The following is a 22,999-nucleotide window of genomic DNA, read 5'->3' as shown; positions in this document are numbered from 1 at the left end:
ATGTACTAATCAAGTGAATTACATAATTATAATTTCATATACATATAATATATTTTACATTTATAATTATATAGAAATTTAAAATGTCAATGTAATTATAGTATATTTAGCATGGCTCTCCTCATTGCATGGATTAATGTGTAGTAGAAATAACACTGAGTTGTTCATTGGGGAGTCCTGGGTTTTAGTCTCATCTCTGATATCAAGGAGCTTTGTGACTCCAACAAAATTTAGAAGATAATCTAGAAGACAAAGATCAGTCATATTCTCTACTTAGAACTTAGAAGGTAATGATCAACCATATTCTCTACCATAATAATATAAAGAAGTGATCTAAATGATAAATTCTGTTCTTCCTCTCATTTTTCTGGTAATTTAACTATTATCTTAGGGATGTGTCTCTTACTTTCCTAAAGATTTGAAACTTCCCATCAGATTGGTTCTATTATATTTCTAGATTGAATTAAACTCAATAAGCACTTATTAAGTGCTTACTATATTTATGACATTAGGCTGGGGACACAGTTTCAAAAATGAAGAATCACTCTTGTTATCAAAGGCATATATCCTGCTAGGAGTGGAGACAGAACTTACACAGACACTAGTGGTATGACCCTAGGCAAATCACTTAAGCCTGTTTGCCTCAGTTCCCGAATCTGTGAAATGAGCAGGAAAAAGAAATGATAGACCACTCTAAGGTCTTTGCCAAGAATTTGCCAAATGGCGTCAGAATCAGATACAACTGAAAAATGACTCAGTGACAACAAATTATTACTATTCTGTGTGAAACCTTCAATGGCTCCCTATTATATATAGTAAATAAAATCTAAACTCTTTAATCTGGCCCACAAACTAGCCCCAATCTAAATTTCTATACTTTACTATTCACTGCTCCCAATTCTGGCCTAACCAGTCAATTTACTGTATTTCTATTAAACCTTTAGTTTTCATAAACTAAGAGCCTGTTTTTATGAAACATTTTGCTATCTTTGCCTATCAAAATCTTATCCCTCTTGCAAAGTCCAATTAAAATTCCACCTCCTCCTTAAAGCTTCTGAGGTTATTTGGATATGAAACTGTTAATTCTAAAAAGGTCTGTTCTGACACAGTCTGAATCATGAGTATAGTCGTTACTTAGGATCAGAAAAATTAATTCTCTTAATTAGAATTAGAATACATATATATACATATATATGTATATATATATATACACACATACTATATAGACATGTATCTTAAATTATAATGAACTGGATTTGAAATGAACAGTTCAAATCCTGTTTCTAATATTTACTGTGTTAATCTCTTTGGAATTTAGCTTCCTCATATGGAATCAGAAAGACTTGAGTTCAAAGTCTGCCTCAGAAAAGTCCATGTATAATTAGGGGAATGTACTAAATTATGCCTAAAATTCCTTTCTGCTCTAAATCTTATGATCCTAAGGTATGGATAACACTTTTTCCAGGATATTACTTTCAAACCAATAAAAGCTTTATCCTCCCCAAAACCCCTAATTTCATATTTTGTAAAACATGGAACATCAAAAATAGTGCACATTTTCCACAACCTTTATTATTTTAAATTAGTCATTTATTAAAATGAAAAAAAAATTAAGTTTATGGGACTTAGAAAATAGCACACAATAAATTTGTATTTGTAAGTTTATAATTCATTTGCTCAAATGCTAAAGATTTAATGTGAATCTATTCCTCATTTTGCTTATTACTTTTGTTGAAGATTATTAAATTTATAATAATTTCTGACAATTAGTCTCAGTAATAAGGTTAGCATGAAAGGCAATACTTCCTTCATTATCCTTCAAAATAGAAAAATAACATTTCAAAGCCCTGAAGGAAGCAATCCAGGAAACATTCCTGTAAATTCTGACCTTCATTGTTTGCCCTACACTGTAACATCTGGATCAGTTCCATAACCAATCCTTTTAGGGTATTACTGAAAGAAACTGCTTTAGATCTGACTAGACTAAAAAGTAAAAGGTTTTGTTATTTTTAAAAAATTGTCTCGCTCTCTCGCTGAGCAAAGGGGAAAATAATATGCTAAGCCAAAAGCATCTTACACAAACAAAATGATTCAATGAAAACTTCCTCCTTTGACACATGGGATGAATATGGGTATCAGTATCAGGATGGGGTGAAGGTGGTAAGGGCTTCCTCCCCACAATGACCACTGTATTCCCTTCTCTACCCTCCCACAACTTCCTCTGGTCTACCACCCCCAGTTCTGTCACTATGGTGTCCCTCTTCAAGAACCATATTTTCCCTAAATACATGGATAAGAGAATATCTTTCTGGGTAATGGGTGAGCTTCACCCAAGATGAAACTATGCACTGAGTCTTGTTGCCTGCCTCCTCCCCTCTAAGTCCTTGAATTTACTCCATGGCACAGTCATAATTAATTTTAGCTCAGATAAAGATATCTATAAACTGCAAGACTCACTTCTGTGACAGATTTACATACTGTATCCTGTTGTTGCCTTCTGATGAGGTTTCACTAGAACAGTAGTTCTCAATTTGGGGTATGTAAACTTTTTAAAAACTTTTTCATTGTTTAAATTCATTAGTTTAAATATTTAATTACTTCAATATAATTGGTGTACTTTCCAGTCCTGTGCATTTTATTTTTTGCATTTGAAATCATGATTTTGAGAAGGATTCCATAGGGTTTCAGAGACTGTAGTCAAAGGGGTCTGTGACACTCAAAAACATTTAGAATTTTTCCATTAGCCCTTCAGATTAATCAAAATTGCCTCCCCACTTAAGGACAAATTCCTATTGGATCAGAACACAGATTCATCCTAGATAGCCCAGTAACAGAAAACATTCTTTTTTGGGAGCCTTCATTTCTATGGCACAGCCTTATCTCAAACTCTGGCAAATTCCATATGCTGGAAGAAGGTCCTTGGGTAGGATAATTCAACATTCCCCAAGAGGAATAAAGGAATTCTCAATTGCACAGTAAAACAATGCTGTTCTAACCACATTTATAGCAGCAGGCTAGGTAAGTTACACTTGTGCCAAAAAGAAAAATTCTTCATATTCTTCAGCCTTGCCTTTTCATTGGAAACGGATCCCATAAGGGAAAAAAAAAAAAAAAAAAAACAAAAAAAACATTTCACCTTAGCTTTGAAAAAGAAATTTGTCCTTTCCCCTCTGGCTCAAAAAATTAGCTGAGCATAATACATAGCATAGCAGGAAAATATCCACTTAGGTCTCAGCTTCCTTGTGGAGCCTGTATTTAGCATATGAGGGATATTTCCAACACCATTCCTTAAATTCCTGCAAAGACCTCTCCCACTTACAGAAGTTGCTTCTTCCTAAGATTTCAACAAGGCCTCTTTCTTCACAAGTTTTAGTATGCTTAGTAGTTCTGATGGTTCCCCCCCAAATATACTCAACAACTTATTTTTAAATGCTGTATAGTCTGCTCTTTGCCCCTCTGAAATCTCCAAAAATGTAGGGCAATCATGACTATCATCTTTTAAAACTTACTATTTATCTCCTACAGATTTCAAAATTCCTGCTAAAGAGAATAAAAAGAAGTTTTTCTGCATTGACTTATAATGAAATAACTTCAGATTGTCTCTCTGTGTACAATCATTATGCTTAGTCACACAAAAAAAAGGAATGGAATAGGGAAGGTGCTGAAAAAATATAATGGGGCATGATGGGGAACTGTGGTACTTACAATTACTAAGGATGATAGTAAGATTCTATATGATTTTCTCTAGAGGCAGGTAGCATCACCATAGATGGGAAAGGAGAGGAAGAAGCTAACTGGAAATAAATGCCATCTTAAGATGGGAGGCCTCCAGAATTCTGATTAGAAAGACCAAAATTACCCAGCTTCCCAAATCCACCCTCAGGTCTGAGGATACCTTGAAGTCCAGATTCACAGGCACTGCTCTCACAAGGAACAGAATCATTACAGAAGGCCTAGGCCAGATGATTCTAACTCAAAACCAAAATTTTAGGCGGGCCCTGGCTGGCTTCAGGAATGCAACATCTGGCTTTGGACCATACACTTTCAAAAGCAGTGAGATCACGCATGCCTTGAAAAATATAAAGCACTCTCCAAATGTGTGATAGTATTAGTCCACACAGACAGACTTATAGGCAAAAACAACTCAGGTGGCAAAGATAGGTAGAAATAAGGCAGGTAGACTGAAAAGTAGGAATATACTAGAGAAAAGTAGGAACATGAATGGAAGGGAGAGAGTAAGTGGGTAGCAAAGAGTCAAAAAGCGAAGAAGACAACTATAGAAAAATATGATTTTGAAATGGAGTATGTTTGATGGAAAATATTGTGTAAAGCCATATTCCCATGTTGGAAGCATAATTATTTACCAGGAAACCATGAGTAACATGGCAAAATCATCTAGCTTCCAATATGCAAAACACATGAATAATTCCACTTCTTAGATCTGTCAAAAGAATAAGATCATAAAAATGGAAATTTCTATTTTACATTGCACCCATTATTAGTTCATTGACAAAGTAAAATACTGAACTATCTGATCATTTAATGATTAGTAACAAAAATTATTTTATATAGTTCTATGGCATTGGTTTCCACCCAAAACTTGTGATATCGTGACTGTAGGAAATTCCAAATAAAGAAACCCCACTGCATCAGCACAGGTCAGAAACAGCTCTGAAGTCTTATGTAGTCACACAGGGTACTGAGATTTTAGATATCTAGCCTAGGAGCACATAGCTGTTTTGTGTCAGAGATAGAATTTGACTAACCCCTAGGCAAAATGTCTAACTACTATGTTATTCTGCCTCTCTAGTTTTAGTTACTTTAGTTTAAAAAATAGTATACTTTCCTTTAGTCCTACATAAGTTAGTAAGTAAACTTAATTTCCTACATAATTTGACTGGTATTTGTCTCATATTCCCTCCAGAATGGTATAGTGGTTAGAGGCCTTATTTCCAAGTCAAAAAGATCTGGTTTCAGCCACTGCCTTTGATATTAGCTGTGTGGTCCTGAACAAGATGCTTTACTTCTCAGTGAATAAGACTATATGTTATAGAGAAGGTGCTGATCCACAGTGGAAGAGCAAGGTCTTCCCGCTGAGCTTCCACACAGATGAATCACAACTATACTTGGGGGGGGGGGGGAATCTCTTTGTATCTGTCTCTGGCTTTTTTGTCTTTGCTGGTTCATCATGACCTTTGTGATTCCCAAGATCTCCAATTTCAGCCACATTTTTTTTTTATTCTCTCTTTTGACCTTATTTACTAACACTATGTAGATACATCCCAAATCTATTCCCTTCCTTTACCTCAAGTCTTGTGTCTCTAATTGTCTGCTTGACATCTCAACCTACATGTTATATAGGACATCAAATTCAACATGCTGAAAATGGAATTTATCTCTTACCAGAATTGCTACTGACCCTACCAACTTTCCTACATTTATTGAAGGCACCACTAACCAGCCAATTGCCTGGATTCAAGAAATTTGACTCTTCCCTCTTCTCACCCTCCATATTCAATCAGTTTCTAGATTGTCAGTTCCACAACTACCACCTCTCCTAATGGCAGCATAGGGGGAAGACATGGACATGATCCCCATCCAGAAGAGTCAAGCTCCAATGGATTCTGATCTTCATCAATGAAGGGAATACTTACATCATTCATTAATATGACAGATCTGTAGAAACTTCAAAATATGATTAATTTCAATTCCACAGATATTTATTTGTAAAACACCTACTAGATGTAGGACATAGTGAAAATAATTGGATAAACAAAAATGAAAAATTATGCAGTTCTTGCCTGCCCTCAAAGAGCTTATAATCTAAAAAGAAGTATATAACATGTATATAAGTAGCAGAACAGGAAAAGAAATTGAAATGGGTACAACAGAACCATCTAGGAACATCTGAAAACAGGGACAACAGTTTTGTCTTCATGGAACCAGGATGCATGGTAGAAGTATCATCTGAGTTGTAAGGGGTTGGGATGGGAAGAAGAGATAGAGAGAGGAGAGAGAGAAAGGGATAAAATGCTTATTTTAATCAAAGGGAGATAAATTATCAGATAATAATCTGACCCTGGAGACTTATCTTTTAAAAATGTATCAATAAGATCTGGTTATATTTGCCCCAAAATAAATGATTTAATGTTAGTTTCCCCAGATACAAAATGGAAAGCATAAAATCACAGGCCACTTCTAACATTTAAGCTGAGTACCCTTTTATTAAGCCTCAAAATCCTCACTGTCATGTGCTCAAATTAATGGCAGAGAAATAAACTCATAGCCAGCAATTGAATGGGAGTTGATCTTTTTTGTCATATAAGCCTAATATGGCCTGATCCATTTTAATGGGCTTAGAAATGCTGATAATTAGAAACTGTCTATAAACTCATTATGACAGTTGTTATGACAACACTACAAGGTTGTTTCAAGAACCAAATGAGATAATGATTGTGAAGTTCTTTGTAAATCATAAAGCACTATGTATAGAAATGTTAGTTCTTAATATTACATTAAAATAGTGAGGACTGAGAAATTGGTTATAATTTTTTCTGACCTCTTTTCCAAGTCAACGTAAGTCAATTATTTCAGGTTTAATATGACTTGTCCATGGATTTTAAAACATTGATTTTGCAGAAAATCACTACTATAAAATGGACATTGTTTACATCTAGGTAGGATTCTCAGTAGAACCTCTTTGTACTAAATATGTTTTAAACAATATAACAATAACTTACTTTGTCCCCATTTTATAGCTGAGGAAATTAAGGCAAGGAGCAATTAAATGACTTGCCCAAGGTCATGTAGCTAGTAATTGTTTGAACTTAAATCTTGCTGCTTTCAGACTTAGCACTCTATGCACTGTGCCACCTAGCTCCCACTTTGGTAATAACTATAATTTCTATAGAGTTAATGTGTAGATACATACGTCCCTGAAACAACTCTGGCCCAACACTCTGCATACTCTGTCACTAGATGCCTCATCAACTAATACTTTTGTATCTTTGTTTAATCATTTCAATTGTAAAAAAACCTAAAACATTAAGGTTTTGAATGCTGAAACATTTTAAGACTGACCGTGTCCAAATAAAAATGAATGGGAAAAATTCCTGTTTCAATCCCAGTTTTATTCACTGTGCCACCTAGCTAACTCATCAACGAATACTTTTCTTATCTTTGTTCAGTCATTTCAGTTGTGTCTCTTTGTGAGTCCATTTGGGGATCTTCCTAGCAAAGACACTAACTTGCCCAGGATGATATGGCTAGTAAGTATCTGGGGCCAGATTTGAACTTCAGGCCCAGTTCTTGATTCACTGAGTCATCTAGCTGCTACTCTATCAGATTATTTTATTCTAAAATCACTCTGATCTTATTTTCTAAAATATTTAATCAATTCCAAATCTGTCAAACCAGAAACATTCATCTTGCAAAAATCAAAGTATTTATTTTACCATCCATTAATCATTCATTGCTTATTTTCAATTCATACATATTCTACTTGTAATTACAAAGACATGTTTTTCATTTTAATACTCTAAATCTTGAGAAATAACATGCCTTTTTTTTGTTTAAACAACTGACCAGTATCAGTTATTTTTATTATTCAGAAAAGATTAATATTAATAATTAGAATTAGAAAAATTACTACTAATGATAATAGAATAATTAGGATATTGGTTTGTCAATCAAGCATTTACTACACACTATGTGCTAGATTCTATAGTAGGTACTAAGTAAACTGAGATTCTCCCTCTCCTCCAAAAAAAAGCAAAATAGTTTTTGTCTTCATGGAACTCATATTCTAAGGAAGAAAGCAAGAGAAAACAAGTACATATGTAGCTACAAAACACATACCAAGTTGATAAAAAGTAATGGGGAAATGGGAGATACTAGAAAGAGAATATAATAGCATCTAAGAGGGATCAGAAAAAGCTTTCTAAAGAAGGTAGTTCCTGAGCCAAGGCATATTTCAGGAAGTAGAAGGTGAAGGTTAAGGAGTGCATTTCATACAAAGGTCTCAACTTGTGAAAAGCCCCAGAGATGAGGAAAAGACAAGAAGGCTAGTGTGGTTGTCTTGTCAAACATATGGGGGAGAATGGTGTGTGATAAGATTGGAAAGGTAGGATGGGGCAAGTTTGTAGAGAGTTTTAAATACCAAATTGAACACTATATCTTACCCTAAAAGTAATAAGGAATGAATAGGGAGATGATATGTGCTTTTATCAACTGGATTTGGATTTGGAAAAAAAAAATTACTTCAGTTCTATTTTTAAATAGAGATTTTAAGATAGAGTGGAAAAACTTACCTTTTCTGCTAAAAGCTCCCTGATCTTGCTTGCCTGGAGTCTAAATCTCATGAGTTGGGATTCCAAGGCCATGCACCTTTCCTTCCAATTTACGGTTCCTTCTGGCTCCAAAAGTTCTGACATCTTTATTCTAGAAAGGAAGACAAATTCAGATAGATGAAATACCTTTTAGGATTCAAGAAAATGTGTTTCGGTGTCTAGTGATTACAGAAGTTTACTCTCTGGATAATCAACTGACACTCTATAAGTGAAAGTATTGTCTGAACAGATGGACTTATGCAATACACACACACACACACACACACACACACACACACACACACACACCACATTCTAGCCATTATGTGATACTGGGTCATTTGATAATCTAAAACACATATTATATTTTATTTTATTAATTTTTTCATTTTTCATTTTTCAAAACATATACATGGACAATCTTCAACATTAGCCTTTGCAAAACCTTGTGTTCCAATTTTCCCCTCCTTCCCCTACATCCTCCCCTGGATGGCAAATAATCCAATATATGTTAAACATGATATAAATATGTTAAATCACATGCATACATATTTATACTATTATCATGCTACACAAAGAAATCAAATTAAACCAGTAAAAAATAGAGAAGCAAAATAAAATGCAAGCAAGCAACAACAACAACAAAGTGAAAATGCTATGGATAACCTAAAACATTAAGGTTTTGAATGCTGAAACATTTAAAGACTGTGTCCAAACAAAAATGAATGGAAAAAATTCCAGTTTCAATCCCAGTTCCATCACTTATAATTTAATATCATGGGGTCTCACTCTCCCCACTTATAAAATAGAAAGAATGCCTTATTTATCTATATCATGTCATTCTTATTCAGTCATGTCCAACTCTTTGTGATCCCATTCGGATCTCTCTACTATCTATCTAACTGCCTTAGCTATTGTCAGATCACATATTTGAAAACACCTTAGAAAGTATAAAAAACACATTTGGTTGTCTACTCATCCAGGCATCCATTCTTGCAAGAATGTAAAATAAATCTTTCCTGCATTCATCAGTGACTCTGTGGAGTTTTGGGTAAGATTTTGTTTCCTGGGGGCTCCTCCAAGATCCAGACATTATGATTTGGGAGTGGTCCCTATTGAAGCATGAGGAAATGCATCCCATTGATTTCAATGGCCTCATGGCTCAGCTCCCAGTAGATTAGGCAATCAGAGGTTAAGTGATTCACTTAGTGTTACAGAGCTAATGAGCGTCTGAGGCCATATTTTTACTCAGATCTTCCTGATTCCAGGCTTTGTGCTCAACAGAGCACAAATAGTGTTCAAATACACAAAAGTATTACTTGAATTTTAGGATAGCCTTATACTTCCCCAGAATATCAGGTCAGAAACAATTTTTAAAATTTTTTTTTAATTTTCATTCAGTTTAGTATTAAGTGCCTACTGCCTCCCTTGCCCTATGTTAGATGCTGGGCAGACAAAGAAAAAGAAAAAAAACGAAACAGTTCCTGTCCTCAAGGAATTTACAGTCTGCTTACAAACCATCAATTAGTTTGAATGAAAAAAGACAGCTAGAGGTTGCCACTGACAAGTTTTCCTTTTTATTAAACTAGGGATAATTACACTAGTTATACTAGTACTACCTGCCTAGTACTAGTGTGCAATTGCTAAGAAAGCATTTTGTAAACTTTACAATATTATAGGGACAAGCATTTTTTATTATTATAGAAATGCAAATTTTATTCTTATGCAGTACTATCTTTAAATTAATCAGAATAAATATAAAGAGTATAACTGTGAAGAACATTAGGCCCATCAAGAAATCCAAGCCACAAGTATAAATATTTCAGAATCTAAGATATAATTTTAATTGGCAATATAATACCCTATATGCTTACAAAGAAAAACAGTGGAAAAGTGACCTTTTCAAAAATTTCTATCTCCTATTGCACATAACCTTCTTTGTCCCTTTTATCCTATCAATACTCTTGTTCAACAAAGCTTATCCATAACCCAAAGGATAAATGACAAAAGGCCTTGCACAGACAGTTCTCAAAAAGAACAAATTAAAGATATCTTTAATCATACAAAAATACTCCAAATCATTAATAATAAGAGAGACAAACTGTAACCACTGTGAAGTTTGGCCTAATGCCTTGGCAAAGGCAACAATAAGGAAAAATGACCACTGTTGGGGAGGTTTTAGAAAAACAGACACACTAATGTTCTGTTTGGAGAACTGTGGACTGGTACCCCCATCTTGGAAAGTCATTTGGAATTATGTCCCCAAAGTCATTAATGTGTGCATATCCTTTGGCCCAGCAATATAACTAATAGACCGACAGCCCAAAGAGAGCAAAGAAAAAAGGAAGAAGACTCAAAGATCTAAAAATATTTATAGCAGCTCTTTTTTAAATGATAAATAATTGGAAATCGAAGTGAATGGTTGAACAATTAGTGAATGATTGAACAAATTATTGTATATGATAAGAAATGATGGAGTTGGGAAGACTTCTTCTCTGATGAAGTGATATAGAAAAAAAAAGTAAACAGAACCAATAGAAATATAGAATCGATACCAATACAGAAACAATTTCTACAATAGCAACAGAGTAAAGAATAGCAACATTGAAAGATTTAAGGACCTTGATCGAAGCAATGACTATCTATGATTACAGAGGATTAATGATCACAAATTTTACCAGTCCTGACAGGAAGGTGATAGACTCAAAGTGCAAAATGAAAGACATATATGTCCAATATCGGACATGGCCAACGTAGGCATTTGTTTTGCTTATCTAGTTAATTAGCTGACATTGCACTAATTACTAAGGATACAGAGGAAAATAACAACAACAAAAAAGTGTCTGTTCACAAGGAACTCACATTCTAATGGAGGAGATAACACATAAACAACTACATACAAACAATATATAGACAGGAAAAACTGGAGTTAATCAGCAGAGGAAAGGCATTAGCATTAATGGGGATTAGGAAAAGGCTCCTAGAAGAAGGTGGGATTTTAGCTGAGTCTTGAATGAAGCCAATAGGTGGAAATAAGGAGAGTGGGGTGGCAGGAAGAAAAAGAGAGAGAGAGAGAGAGAGAGAGAGAGAGAGAGAGAGAGAGAGAGAGAGAGAGAGAGAGAGAGAGAGAGAGAGAGAGATCTATATACACATGGGGGAAAATTCACAGAGTAGAGAGATGATTCTCTTCTCTGAGAAATAGCAAGATTCCTACTTATGACTGAATTGCAGAGGACATAGGGGAAATAAGAAGACTAGAAAGCTAGGAAGATGCCAAGTTATGAACATGCATATTTGTTATAAGAATTTTGTTTTTTATTTTTTTAAGGGAAAAGGATTTGAAAAGTTAGTAATAGAGCTGTCAAAAAGAAAAGGAGCTTATTAAAACATTTCTTTAAAAATGCATAGAAGAGAACAAAAGGATGGTCAGAAGGAAACAAAATAGACAGTTTTGAATGTCACATGATGAATTTATTACATGCACACAAAAAAATCAAATTTTATAAAATAGATATTCAGGCTTTCATGTATAATCTTCTTTTCTGTTTTATTTTAAATATGGAATTCTTCATTTTATTGGTGCTCATTAAATTCAGAATAAAAAAAATAAAATTCTTAAAAGAATCTTGGCTTATCCTTTTGACTAATCTTCATTTTAATTTTTTTTAAATTACCTATTCACCCAAAGACCTATTAACAATAACAACAAAAACCTCCTGATTTCCTGGCATGTCATTTGTATACAAATCAGTTTTTATATTAGAATATAACTATGTGGGATTTAATAAAACAGGCATCTGTTAATTGCTTATTTTATAGCAGACAGTGTTCAATAATACATAAATTAATAGACTCTTTTATAACATATCTCAGGAACCATTTCCCAAAGGTTATAACTATTTTAATTAATAATAGCAATAACCCACATCTGTATAGTGCTTTAAAGTATACAAAATACCTTCCTCTCAACAATTCTGAGAGACAGTACAATTAATTGCAATCTAAATATTTAAAATGAAGAAACTAAAATTTATATAGGATATATGATTTTCCCATGGTCCAACTAAAAATGTGGGAGTCAGGATTGGCTCAACATCTAGAATTTTTTTCTACTATTCTATTACTGAGAGAATTTCTACAACAATCATGAAGATAAAAACTAGGAATGTGTCAATGGACCCAACAAAATACATCTAAAATCTTATCATTACTATCAAGGGAACATGATTCTGATGGCATAAATAATTAAATGTTATCCTCTTCCTGGTCTCTGTTTCTTCCTATTATTCTTTTTTCCCAGTCATCTTTCCAGATCTCATCCATAACACAGATTTTTTTCATTATTCATATTAAAACCTAATTTCATTAATTAAATATACCATTATATACCATTATACCAGAATATACCATTGCTATAGTCGATTGCCCATTACTTCATCTACCAGATACTTTGTTTTGTATGATCTCCAGAGCACACAGGGTAAGAGAACATTGATGAAACATTTTCATTAAATTGGAAAACAGGCAAACTTAAGCCTTAAATCAGTCATGCTATAGCAGCTTAATAGAAGAGCATACTTCTAAGCTTTAGGCAATAAGAAGTATCTCTTTCACACTGGGGAATTTCTCTTTAGTTCAATAATTATGCCACTGCATTACACAATTTCAAAAATCACTTATTCATGATTATTACAATATCAGAATAAACAATTTATACTGAAGTTTTAATAAATGTTAATACACATTTATCTATTCAATAGGGTCATCTATCCTGGAGTTTTCCCCTACTAGTTTGGAGAATTCAATTGTTAATCTTGAATCATCAAGCTTAGAAAAGGTAATGAAAATGAAATGTTTTTTCTTACCCAAGTCACTTAACTATAAAGATGAGACTATAAATACATTTAGAATCTTAGATTTATGTATCTACGTAAATATGTTTTTAAAGCAAGTCCTTACTTTAAAGAAGCTCATTTACTAATAGTGAAAGATGACACAAATAGAAAGTTTCAATCACAAGTTCCATGAAGAAGCCCAGTGGTCCATAGAATACAGAGAAAAAGCAGGTTGCAATGTATCTTCCTTGATGCCATTTCCACTGATAAAACTATGTTTATGTCTATAGTTAAATACAGGTTGTCAATGCCAAGGGTTTTGGTATAAGATTTGTCTGGGTCTTCTTTGATTATTGGGGAAGGATGGAGGGGACAGGAAAAATAAGGCAGATGGAATGATGATGGGAGGCACTGATATTCATGGAGTTGTTGGGTTTACCTATCTATTTGCAGTTGGTTTGCATAAATATTTGTTGTTGATTGATTGTTTATATTAAGCTGACATAAAATTTTGCTGACATATTTAGCATCCCCCCTCCATTTCAGACTTCCATTCTTTTTTTGTTATACATGAGAATTGTTGACCCTGTTCTTCATCAAGGTCAGCCCTTCTATTTGTGTTCTTAACCCCACCCTTCTCAGACTATACTCAAAGTTTGCCTCTTTTATATGTCCTCTGTATTACTAATCTTTAATTTTGCTGCTCTTTATTGCTCCATGTTTAAAAACAAAACAAAACAAACTTTCTCTTGGCCCTGCTATTCACTCAAAGCAATCATGTTATATCTCATCCTTTACAAGCCAAATTCTTAGAATAAGCTGCAGACACTGGTTGGCCCCACTTCCTCACCTCTCACTCACTTCTTAATTCTTTGCAATCTAGAATGAAACTAGACTATTTCCTAATATCACTAAAGGACTTCCTGCTATCTCCATGACATTTTCTCAGTCCTCATCCTTCTTAACTTCCCTATAGTGTTTTACCCTGATGTCCACCTCTTCCTCTTCCCGTCTTGCAACTCCAACTAGACATCTGTAATGCATCGCTCCATAGACATCTTAAATTCATGTTTAAAACTGAACTCATTATCTTTTTCTCCAAACCCTCCTCTCTTCCTAACTTTCCTGCTATTGCTGAGGACACTACCCAGCAACAGCAGGGGATACTATCATTTCTCCAGTCACCCAGGCTCATAAAGAGATGTCAACTTCAATTCCTTACTCTAACTCACTGCTCCACTACCACCAAATTTAATCTGTTGCCAAGCTCTGTCCATTATTTTTTGTCTCTGATCTCTCTAGTTTCCTTTGGACTCTCAATTCTAGATGACTCTACTTGCTCATTCCTCTAGGGAATATTCAAAATACAATTCATTGACTTCCTCCTCAAAAAAACAAAAGAAAAAAGAAAACCTGCATCTTCTCCTTGCCTGTTCTGTTTCTGTTCATAACATCCACCATTTTCCTAATTACTCAAACTTAAAATCTTCAAATATTTTTCTTACAAAATTACAGAATCTCATGATATGAGGCATGTCAAAGACCAAGCAATGGAACCTGTACCTGGCAAGTCACTTCTACAGCACATTTAACAAGAAGCAATCCAGCCTTTGCCCAAACACCTCCAGTGAAGCCAAACACACAAAGGAGCTTATTTCACTTTAGGACATTTCTTCGTGTCATAAAGTACATTGAGCCAAGGCCTGCTCCTCTGCAAATTATGCCATTTCTATTCTAAAAATTCTTCTATAACTATCTTCTTTCCCAGTCAGGAACACTATGCTTCTCTTAATGCAGGCTAAGGTCACATTAGCTTTTTCAGGTATCACACTACTACTGACTCATAAAGTTGGCAATTCACTAAACTCATCAGGCCTTGCTCCCTATACATTAATCATTTGCTAAATTCTACTTTGGCAACTTTTCTCACACCTGCCTTTTATTCTATTTTCTACTGCTATTACTACCAATTTAGTGCAGGTCCTTTTTCCCATTGCTTAGAAAATTGTAATGGCTTCCTTTCTCTTTATCTCGAGCATTTCCCCATGATCAACTAATCTATCTTATATACCACTATAAAATTAATATTCTTGAACAGCTTTGATCATTCTACTTTCCTATTCAAAGAATTTTAATAGTTCCTCATTGTTTATGGAATAGTCTCAACTCCAGCTAGGGTAGTGAACAGAATGTTAGCCTTGGAGTTAGGAACCTGGAGTTCAGTTCTACCTCAGGCATTTATTACAACCTGTTTGATCTTGGGCAAATCACTTAAACTCTCTGCCTCAGTTTTTTCATCTGTAAAATTAAGGGGTAGAACTTAATGCTATCTAAATTCCCTTCCATGTATAATCTATGATCCTATGATCATAGGCATTCAAAGCCTTCTATGAGATAGACTTAGCCTACTCTTTGGGTCTTAACTTATTATATTAACATAGGTTGTTATCACAGTAACACATATTATTATTCTACTAGATAACACACTATTCCATAATATGGCCTATGTTTTCCTGCTCTGCTCCTTTGCTCACACTTTTCATGATACCCAAAAGGGCCTCTCTTCCATTTCTATCTCCTGTTAAAAAAAAAAAAAATCCTTCAAAGATCAGTTCAAAGGCCATCTCTTTCATGAATCTTTCTCTGATTTGCCCAGAGAGAAGTGATCTCATCTTCTTCTGAACACGCATAGCACTAAGTTCCTTCCACTATTTTGAATAATGCTTGTGTGTATAAGTGGTGTCCTCTTCTCACTGCTTTCCCCCCAAAAAAAAATTTGTTAATATGTTAATTTTAACTTAAAATAAGAAATAAGCAATTTTGAAATTTTTCAAATGATTTATTTTAATCTACTTCAAGGAAGACAAGGAAAAAAAATTTCCCCATTCTTGAATAATGATAAAATACAGAGTAAAATTAGAAACCAAACTGAATTTCAAGTATTTAGGGCATTATCACATGTTTGGATTCTGCTATCAGTAAATGAATACATATTTGTTAATTTATTAATAACATTGTATTAAGTACAAGGAACATAGAGAAAGTAAAAGTCATTCCCTACTCTCAAGGAGTTCCAGTCTAAGAGGAGAGACAAAATGAATACAAGTATGGGTAAACAAGATATGTACAAGATAAATTGTAAACAATGACATTGGCAATCAGGCAATGCTTCTTGCAGAAGGTGGGATTTTAGCTGAGTCTAGAAGGAAAGCAGTCAAAAGAAAAAAGAATTGGTGGAAGAAGGCATGTGACAGTTTTTAACTATGTCAGGAGGAAGAGGAGAATGCTTATCTGAAAATGACAAGACACATTCTGTTTCCATTTAGGGTCAATTTTAGTTAAAACATACAGTGTAATGGCAGATTGTGACTTTTGACAATTTGTAGGTTGTGGATATTGGAACACAGGCACATACCAACTGAAGGGGGGTGGGAAGCCTCCCTTTATTAGATTCTGACACTGTATTACAAAGATTCCAACACTTAAAACATTTCGGGATGGCTCAAATTATAATCATAGGCAATATGAGAGGTTGGTCACCTGATCTCACCATTACTTGTCCTAATGTTATACTGGTTAGTTAGGTATAATGAGTATCTACTCTATAGAGATCATTAAAGCTCTTTCTTTGTTCAGTCATGACCCCTAATGGGGGGTCAAGCACTCTGTCCACTATGCTATCTAGCTGCCCCCATTATAGCTCTAGTAAGTAATCATAAGGAATCAAGATTGAATGATAATACTCTTCTTTTTGGTCTCCATTACTAAACTTAGCTGCTCAGCTGTAACTGCTGTGACCAGTTGCTATATAAATAGTTTAAAATATTTTACACTCAAAAATAACTTTATGGTAGAATGCCAGTGATTGATACTACTTAGCTTCAGATTTTCCAAACATCCCCAGGGACCTTTGGAAATATTTACTGACATAAAATAAATTGTTTACAATTGTGGAGCGAATGATTTTTTTCTTTTAATCTCTACTTCCTGTTTCTCTCCCAAAATCCCCAAAAGGAAGAGGGAAAGAAAAATAGAGAGTTCATCTACTGAAACTCATCCTGCGCTATCTAAATTTGCAGTCCTCTGTGTAGCCAACAAATGTCTTATTTTCTTGCCTAAAACAGAAGAGATGTCCTTTTTGACAGTCTTGTTTAAAGAAATCTTTCCTAGTTCATCCATTCCAGTTTTAATTTAAGATGGATGGGGGTGAGAAGGGACTGCTCAAAGATATTGACCAGATTATTACATTTGTTTTTCAATATATTTGGTTATTGCTTTGTTTAATATATTTCTGTATATAAAGAGAGAGAGAGATTTCTTTTGCAACCTATAAACTAAACTATCACTTTAAACATTCATACTATTTCTGGGGAAATTATTTTGCAGTGTTACTTAAGTGACAGTCCAGCATTGAGAAAGAACTGGTAACTTTAAAATTACACAGTTTGTAGCAGCTCAGTTAATGTTTTCTTAGTTTTAACATTCTTACCTCTGAAATCTCAGTGGGTGGAACAAGAAACACAAAGTGACATAAGCGCTAGGTTCTGCGTGGTTAACTTTACAAGCAAGGGCGAACTTTTATAATGCACAAGGTTGCTATGAAAAGTATAAATTGTCTAACTCTACCCTCCGGGAAAGTCTCCGTCACCTGACAGTCCCTCAAAGCCCCTCTCCCCCCACTCCCATCTCTGTACATAGCCCCACAGGAGTTCGGGAAGCAAGGAAGAGCCACAGGACGTCCATGTAGGCAAGAGACTCCAAGCTACATAAAGCGTCTTGTACCCACTTGGAGGTCGGGCGGAGAATGAAGGCATTGGGGTCAAATTATTTTAATTCATCGAACCAACGAGAGCATGGCAAGCGGCGATAGCAGTCCCGGAGCCAAGCCCCTTGGCCGAGAGCCAAGATGCGCTCGCACGGATCTGTGCCCTTGAGTCGGTGGGCGTTGGGGAAATAAAGGCACGGTGTGGAAGAGTATGGGAGTACTCGGGGCGGAGGTCGAGCCCCATTTCATGTTTTGGCCCAGGGCCTTCTAGGGGTCCCCCTACGCTTTGCTTCTCTTCCCTGCTCAAGTTGGAGCTGCAGCCTGTCTCTCAACAGGACGGTCTGGGGCTCGAACTTGAAGAAGGGGTCTCTCCTTGCCAGACCCGGAGTGGGGCGCAGAGAAGTTAGTGGGTCTCGGACTTTGCGACCGACCTACCTGTGCTGCTGTTCCGAGGACGACGGAGGCAGAGGCAGCAGCAGCCTTTGCTAAGGGATCCGGGATTGCTCCTGGTCCCCGGGTTCCCGGGACTGTCCGCGCCCCCTTCTGCTCCAAACCATAGGGTAGACAGGCGGAGGCGGGGTGCCGCCACTACTCTGACGGACGCTCGTGGAAACCAATGAAAAACTAGGGCCGTCCCTTTGCGTCATCAAAGGGGCGTGGTCAAAACGACCCTTCCCCACCTCCCCCACACCACCCGCTGTCCCAAGCCCCCCAATCTAGTGGCCTAGATTTCCAACGCTTTCTAAGATTCTACCTCTCCTGCTGCAAGTCCTGGTTCCGAATTCCGGACAGGGGCTTTCAAAATTCTGTTGATAAGCTGGACCCCAAATCACTAGATAAGGCAAGTCACTTCTCTCAGTTTACACAGCTGACAAATGGGAATAATAAAGTTTTTACCTTTTGAGGGAAATTTTTTTGAGTTTGCTTTGTTTCAAGCACGTACAGCAAGCTTGAAGGAGATATAACATTGCGAAACAATGAGAGCCTTTAACGAAAGGCAAACTTATTACTAGGAAAAGATCAGTGAGTCGGTTTCGGACATTCATATTTCTTCCAGATGAGCACTGATTTTGAATCACATCCATGCAACCCCCACACAGTAAATTCTTCCTGCCTTTTGTGGGAGCTGCTGATGCACAGCACATGCCATACAGTCTCCAAACTGCCCTTCAAAAGCAAGCCCTCCCGGCCCGGTTTTATAGAGATGTCAGTCGTTAAACAGATAAGAGTTTAAGTAACTAAATTACTAAGTTAGTAATGACCAAGCACGAGAGAGAATCTTTACAAATATATAGTAAAATCACTTCCATTTTGGAAATGTAATCATTAAAGGGATGTGGATTAAGTGAATTAAAAAAACTTTTAAAGCAAGTCAATTGTCAACTCAAGCTTCAGAATCAATTTACTTAAATTCTGAAAAAAGTTACTCAAGAAAAATTCTTTTGTGATTGTTACAGAGTCCAATGTAAGGAGGCAGCAGCATGGAGTCGAGCTAAACTTGACAAAGTGAATTTTACGGTTTTACAGCCCCAGATCCAAAATCTGCCAGCTGCTTAATTTTACTCTTTAATTAGAATGATGATGAAAGAAGACAGGATACTGGCTGCCTGATTTCATTCCTGTGGGCATTCCACCATTGGTGCAGATCCCAACCTATCCACACCTTCTCATCCTCTGAAATTCCTGTCCATTGACTGCCATAAATCCCCGTTACAGGAGCTACATCATATCCTGCCCAAGTCATCATTGCTAATAGATTGCAGATGAATTACACTCACTGTATATCTCTCCAGCATAGGATACCAGATGAATTTTTCAAGTAAAAGTAGGAATAAAAACCGCTGTAGAAGAGAGACTATTATTGTGGTGAATTATTAACTTTGGTAAGAACTAGATTTTTCCTGAGAAGCAACAGCAGTTTAGGCATCCTGTAGGAGCTTAGATTTAAGGGGGAAGGGACCTTTAAAGATTAGGTATTCTAACCATTCATTTTATAGATGAGGTAAATGGAGGCTTCATAAAGATTAAGTGATTTGCCCCAAATCATATAGTTAGTATGGAGCGGAACTCATACTAAATATTAAATTTGGGGAGAGGGGGCAGTTTGTTGGTGCAGTGGATAGAGCACCAGCCCTGAAGTCAGGAAGACTTCAGTTCAAATTTGACCTCAGCCACTTAACAGTTTTGTGACCCTGGGCAAGTCCTTCAACCCCAATTGCCCCAGCCAAAAAAAAAAAAAAAAGTTTTTTGATTCCTAGTCTAGCAAACACTTTCCTACAGCACTGCTCTAGTACAGTGCCTTGCGTATAGATTTCATTCAATACTATAATCTATCTAGGATTTTACTAATATGACTACTTCCTCTACAAGTATAGATTGCAATCCACTTTTGCTTTGGAGTAAAGATCGGATTAGATGGTGGTGAGATCCCTTCTAACTCTCAAAATCTGTTGACTCATTCTCATTCTCTACACCCTTTGATAATTCTTACATAAAGGACACTGCTAATGAACTAAAAACTTTTTTCTTGTTCTTTTGGTGACTTGGGTGTACTAATGTAGTATTTCAGCTTTCCAGATTGTTTCCTTTACACATTATTGGTCCATCTTCTTTTCCATCCATACATTTCCTTGATAATATCTTTCTTAAAGTTTTAATATTAATTTTGTTTTTGTTTTTATACTCAGCCTTATCACTTTAACCCCTTCCCCCATATAGTGAACCCCTATAACAACATCTACTTCAAATATCTTTTCATCTATTCCACTGTTGTCCTTGCTCTTCTCAAGTGGAACAGCATGGTTAGGACCAGAATCCAGAGACTCCGTGTCTCCATTATGTTTCTGGCTCCAGATCAAATACCTACCCACCCTGGAAATCTTACTATCTGCCCTGCTGCATGACTTGCAAGATTCTTCCTTCCCCCCTCAATCTCCACTCTCATTTTCCAATTCTTTCTCTGAAAGCAGTAATCAAATAATTACTACCATTGCTTCTAGAAACAGACATGCCTACTGTTTGCCCTGTACTTCCATCTAACCTTTCTGTGACAAAAAAATCCCTTCTTAATCCCAGCCTTTATGTGTATTGTCTCCCCCATTTTAAAAAATATACTCCTTGAAGGTAGGGACTGCTTCACTCTACTATTTATTTTCCTATCACCTACTACATATAGTGCCTGGAATGTGATTGATGCTGAAAAAGTATTCTTTCAAAATACAGATTTAAGCATAGGTTTCCTGACATAGTGACTAGTATAAATTGCATGATTTTTGTGTATAAGTCATTGTTGACCATACATTGCAGCCTGAACCACTCTGAATCTACTATCCTTTTTGGATCAACTGAAATTTTGATTCTCATCATAGTGTTAACAAATTTGTAGTGATATGATGTCACTGGAAAGATATTGATCAGAGACAGACTCTTGGAGCATTCCAATTTCCCAAATGGAATTGAAATAAAGAGACTTGATTCAAATCCTGCCTCTGAAACTTTAATGAATGGCCGTAGTCACTTAACCTCAACTGGAAAATGAGCATAATAATCATCTTTGACTTCTAGCTCCACCCCCAAAGGATCTAGGCTCTCAGAGACTGATTTTATCCTAAGAACCTGACTCTACAGAAATTAGTTTCTAGATAGGCAGATCATTGGTGCCCTTATACTGGAATAAAACTCCAAGGACACAGGTATGGCTCATGTTTCACCTGCTGAGGAATTCAATGTACAGTACAGTTTCAGGTATAGGACAACTTTTTTCTTTCTTTTACTTCAGAAAATGAACAAGATACAAAAGGCTCATAGGATCATAATAGCCCTCTTAGTCAAGAAATTTCCGTGACCGTTAGCTTTAGGATTAAATATAAAATGTTCTATTTGGCTTTTAAAAACTTTCATAACTTGTCCTTCTTCTACTTTTCCAACCTTCTTTATTCTTGTTCTGCTTTCACCTCTACCCATACGCCCCAGATTTCTATATTCCAGGGACATTGGTTTGTTGTAGTTTTTCATACAAGACAATCCATCTCCCAGCTCTGGTCATTTTCACTGGCTGTCTCTCATGCCTAGAATTCTTTCCTGTCTTATCTCTGCCTCCTGATATACTTCAAAGTTCCAGTGGTCATGAAGGCAGTTGAGGTAGACATAGTAGAACACTGGAGCTTGATCAGACATCAAAGATGCTGAAGTCATCTCTTGTTTGTTGAAGCATTGGCCAGTCATCTTGACTTTTGTGACACTGGAAGAGAATTGACAACTTTGTGCAACTCTTCCTCATGTAATTCCAATTCACTCACAAATCAAGATATCACACCATGATATCTGGTTCGCTTCAAAAATGAAAAACCAACAATAACAGTTACAAAATGTCCAAATTAACATCCTACTTTTTTTTACAAGAAGCCTTTCCTGAAGCCCCTTAATTCTAATGCTTTCCCTCTGTTGCTTTGTCCAATTAATCCTATATTTATCTTATTTGGTCATAGTTTTTGCAACTTTTCTCTCCATCTGTTTATCTGTTCTTTTTTTTTTTTTTAACTCTTCATTATATCCTCAGGGCTTAGCACAATATGGTACATGGTAGGCATTTATAAAATGCTTCTTGACCAACATAAATACGGGGAAACATAAAATATTCAAATATGCAATTGTACTGGATCTCTCTCTAAAGATAAAAAAAACACTTTGCACTGAACAAATACTCCTCATTAACCTCAGACTTACCCTGTCTGTATAACTCATAACATTATCATGAAAGATTGGCAGGGTCTAGCTCTTCTGATCCCTCAAGGCATGATTTTAATCTTTTGCTGCAGGGCAATTCAGCTACAAGTTATCTTCCTCCTCTGAGAAGAATGTTGTTAAGGAAGTCTCTCTCTCTGGGCATCTGGGGCTTGACTTGTGAACTCAAAAACTCAGGAACTCAGGATTATCTATGAGATAACCTTAGGGCTAGAAAAATCCTTCCTCAAGTTCAGTAATGTCTGACCTATATTCAGAAAAGTCAATAGAAAGACAAAAGAAGTCAGGAATTTAAGGTCCAAAAACTCCTGTTTTAGGCTCAGCTGGAC

General features: G+C 35.8%; 1 protein-coding gene across 1 annotated transcript in view; it reads right to left on the bottom strand.

Moving 5' to 3' along the window:
* The window catches only part of PLEKHH2 (pleckstrin homology, MyTH4 and FERM domain containing H2), a 103,836-nt gene extending 85,265 nt beyond the window's left edge, over positions 1-18,571 (bottom strand). The window contains exons 1-2 of the mRNA XM_051973563.1: positions 18,363-18,571; positions 8,310-8,439 (exon numbers count right to left, since the gene is read on the bottom strand). Coding sequence (XP_051829523.1) covers positions 8,310-8,432 — 123 coding nt within the window. The 5' untranslated portion in view covers positions 8,433-8,439; positions 18,363-18,571. The remainder of the gene's footprint in view (positions 1-8,309; positions 8,440-18,362) is intronic.
* Positions 18,572-22,999: the final 4,428 nt, after the last annotated feature.

The sequence above is a fragment of the Antechinus flavipes genome, chromosome 2, assembly GCF_016432865.1.
Source record: "Antechinus flavipes isolate AdamAnt ecotype Samford, QLD, Australia chromosome 2, AdamAnt_v2, whole genome shotgun sequence".
In the NCBI taxonomy this organism is placed as follows: Eukaryota; Metazoa; Chordata; class Mammalia; order Dasyuromorphia; family Dasyuridae; genus Antechinus; species Antechinus flavipes.
Note: the sequence above shows the minus strand (reverse complement) of the source record. Positions and strands in the feature narration are given on the sequence as shown.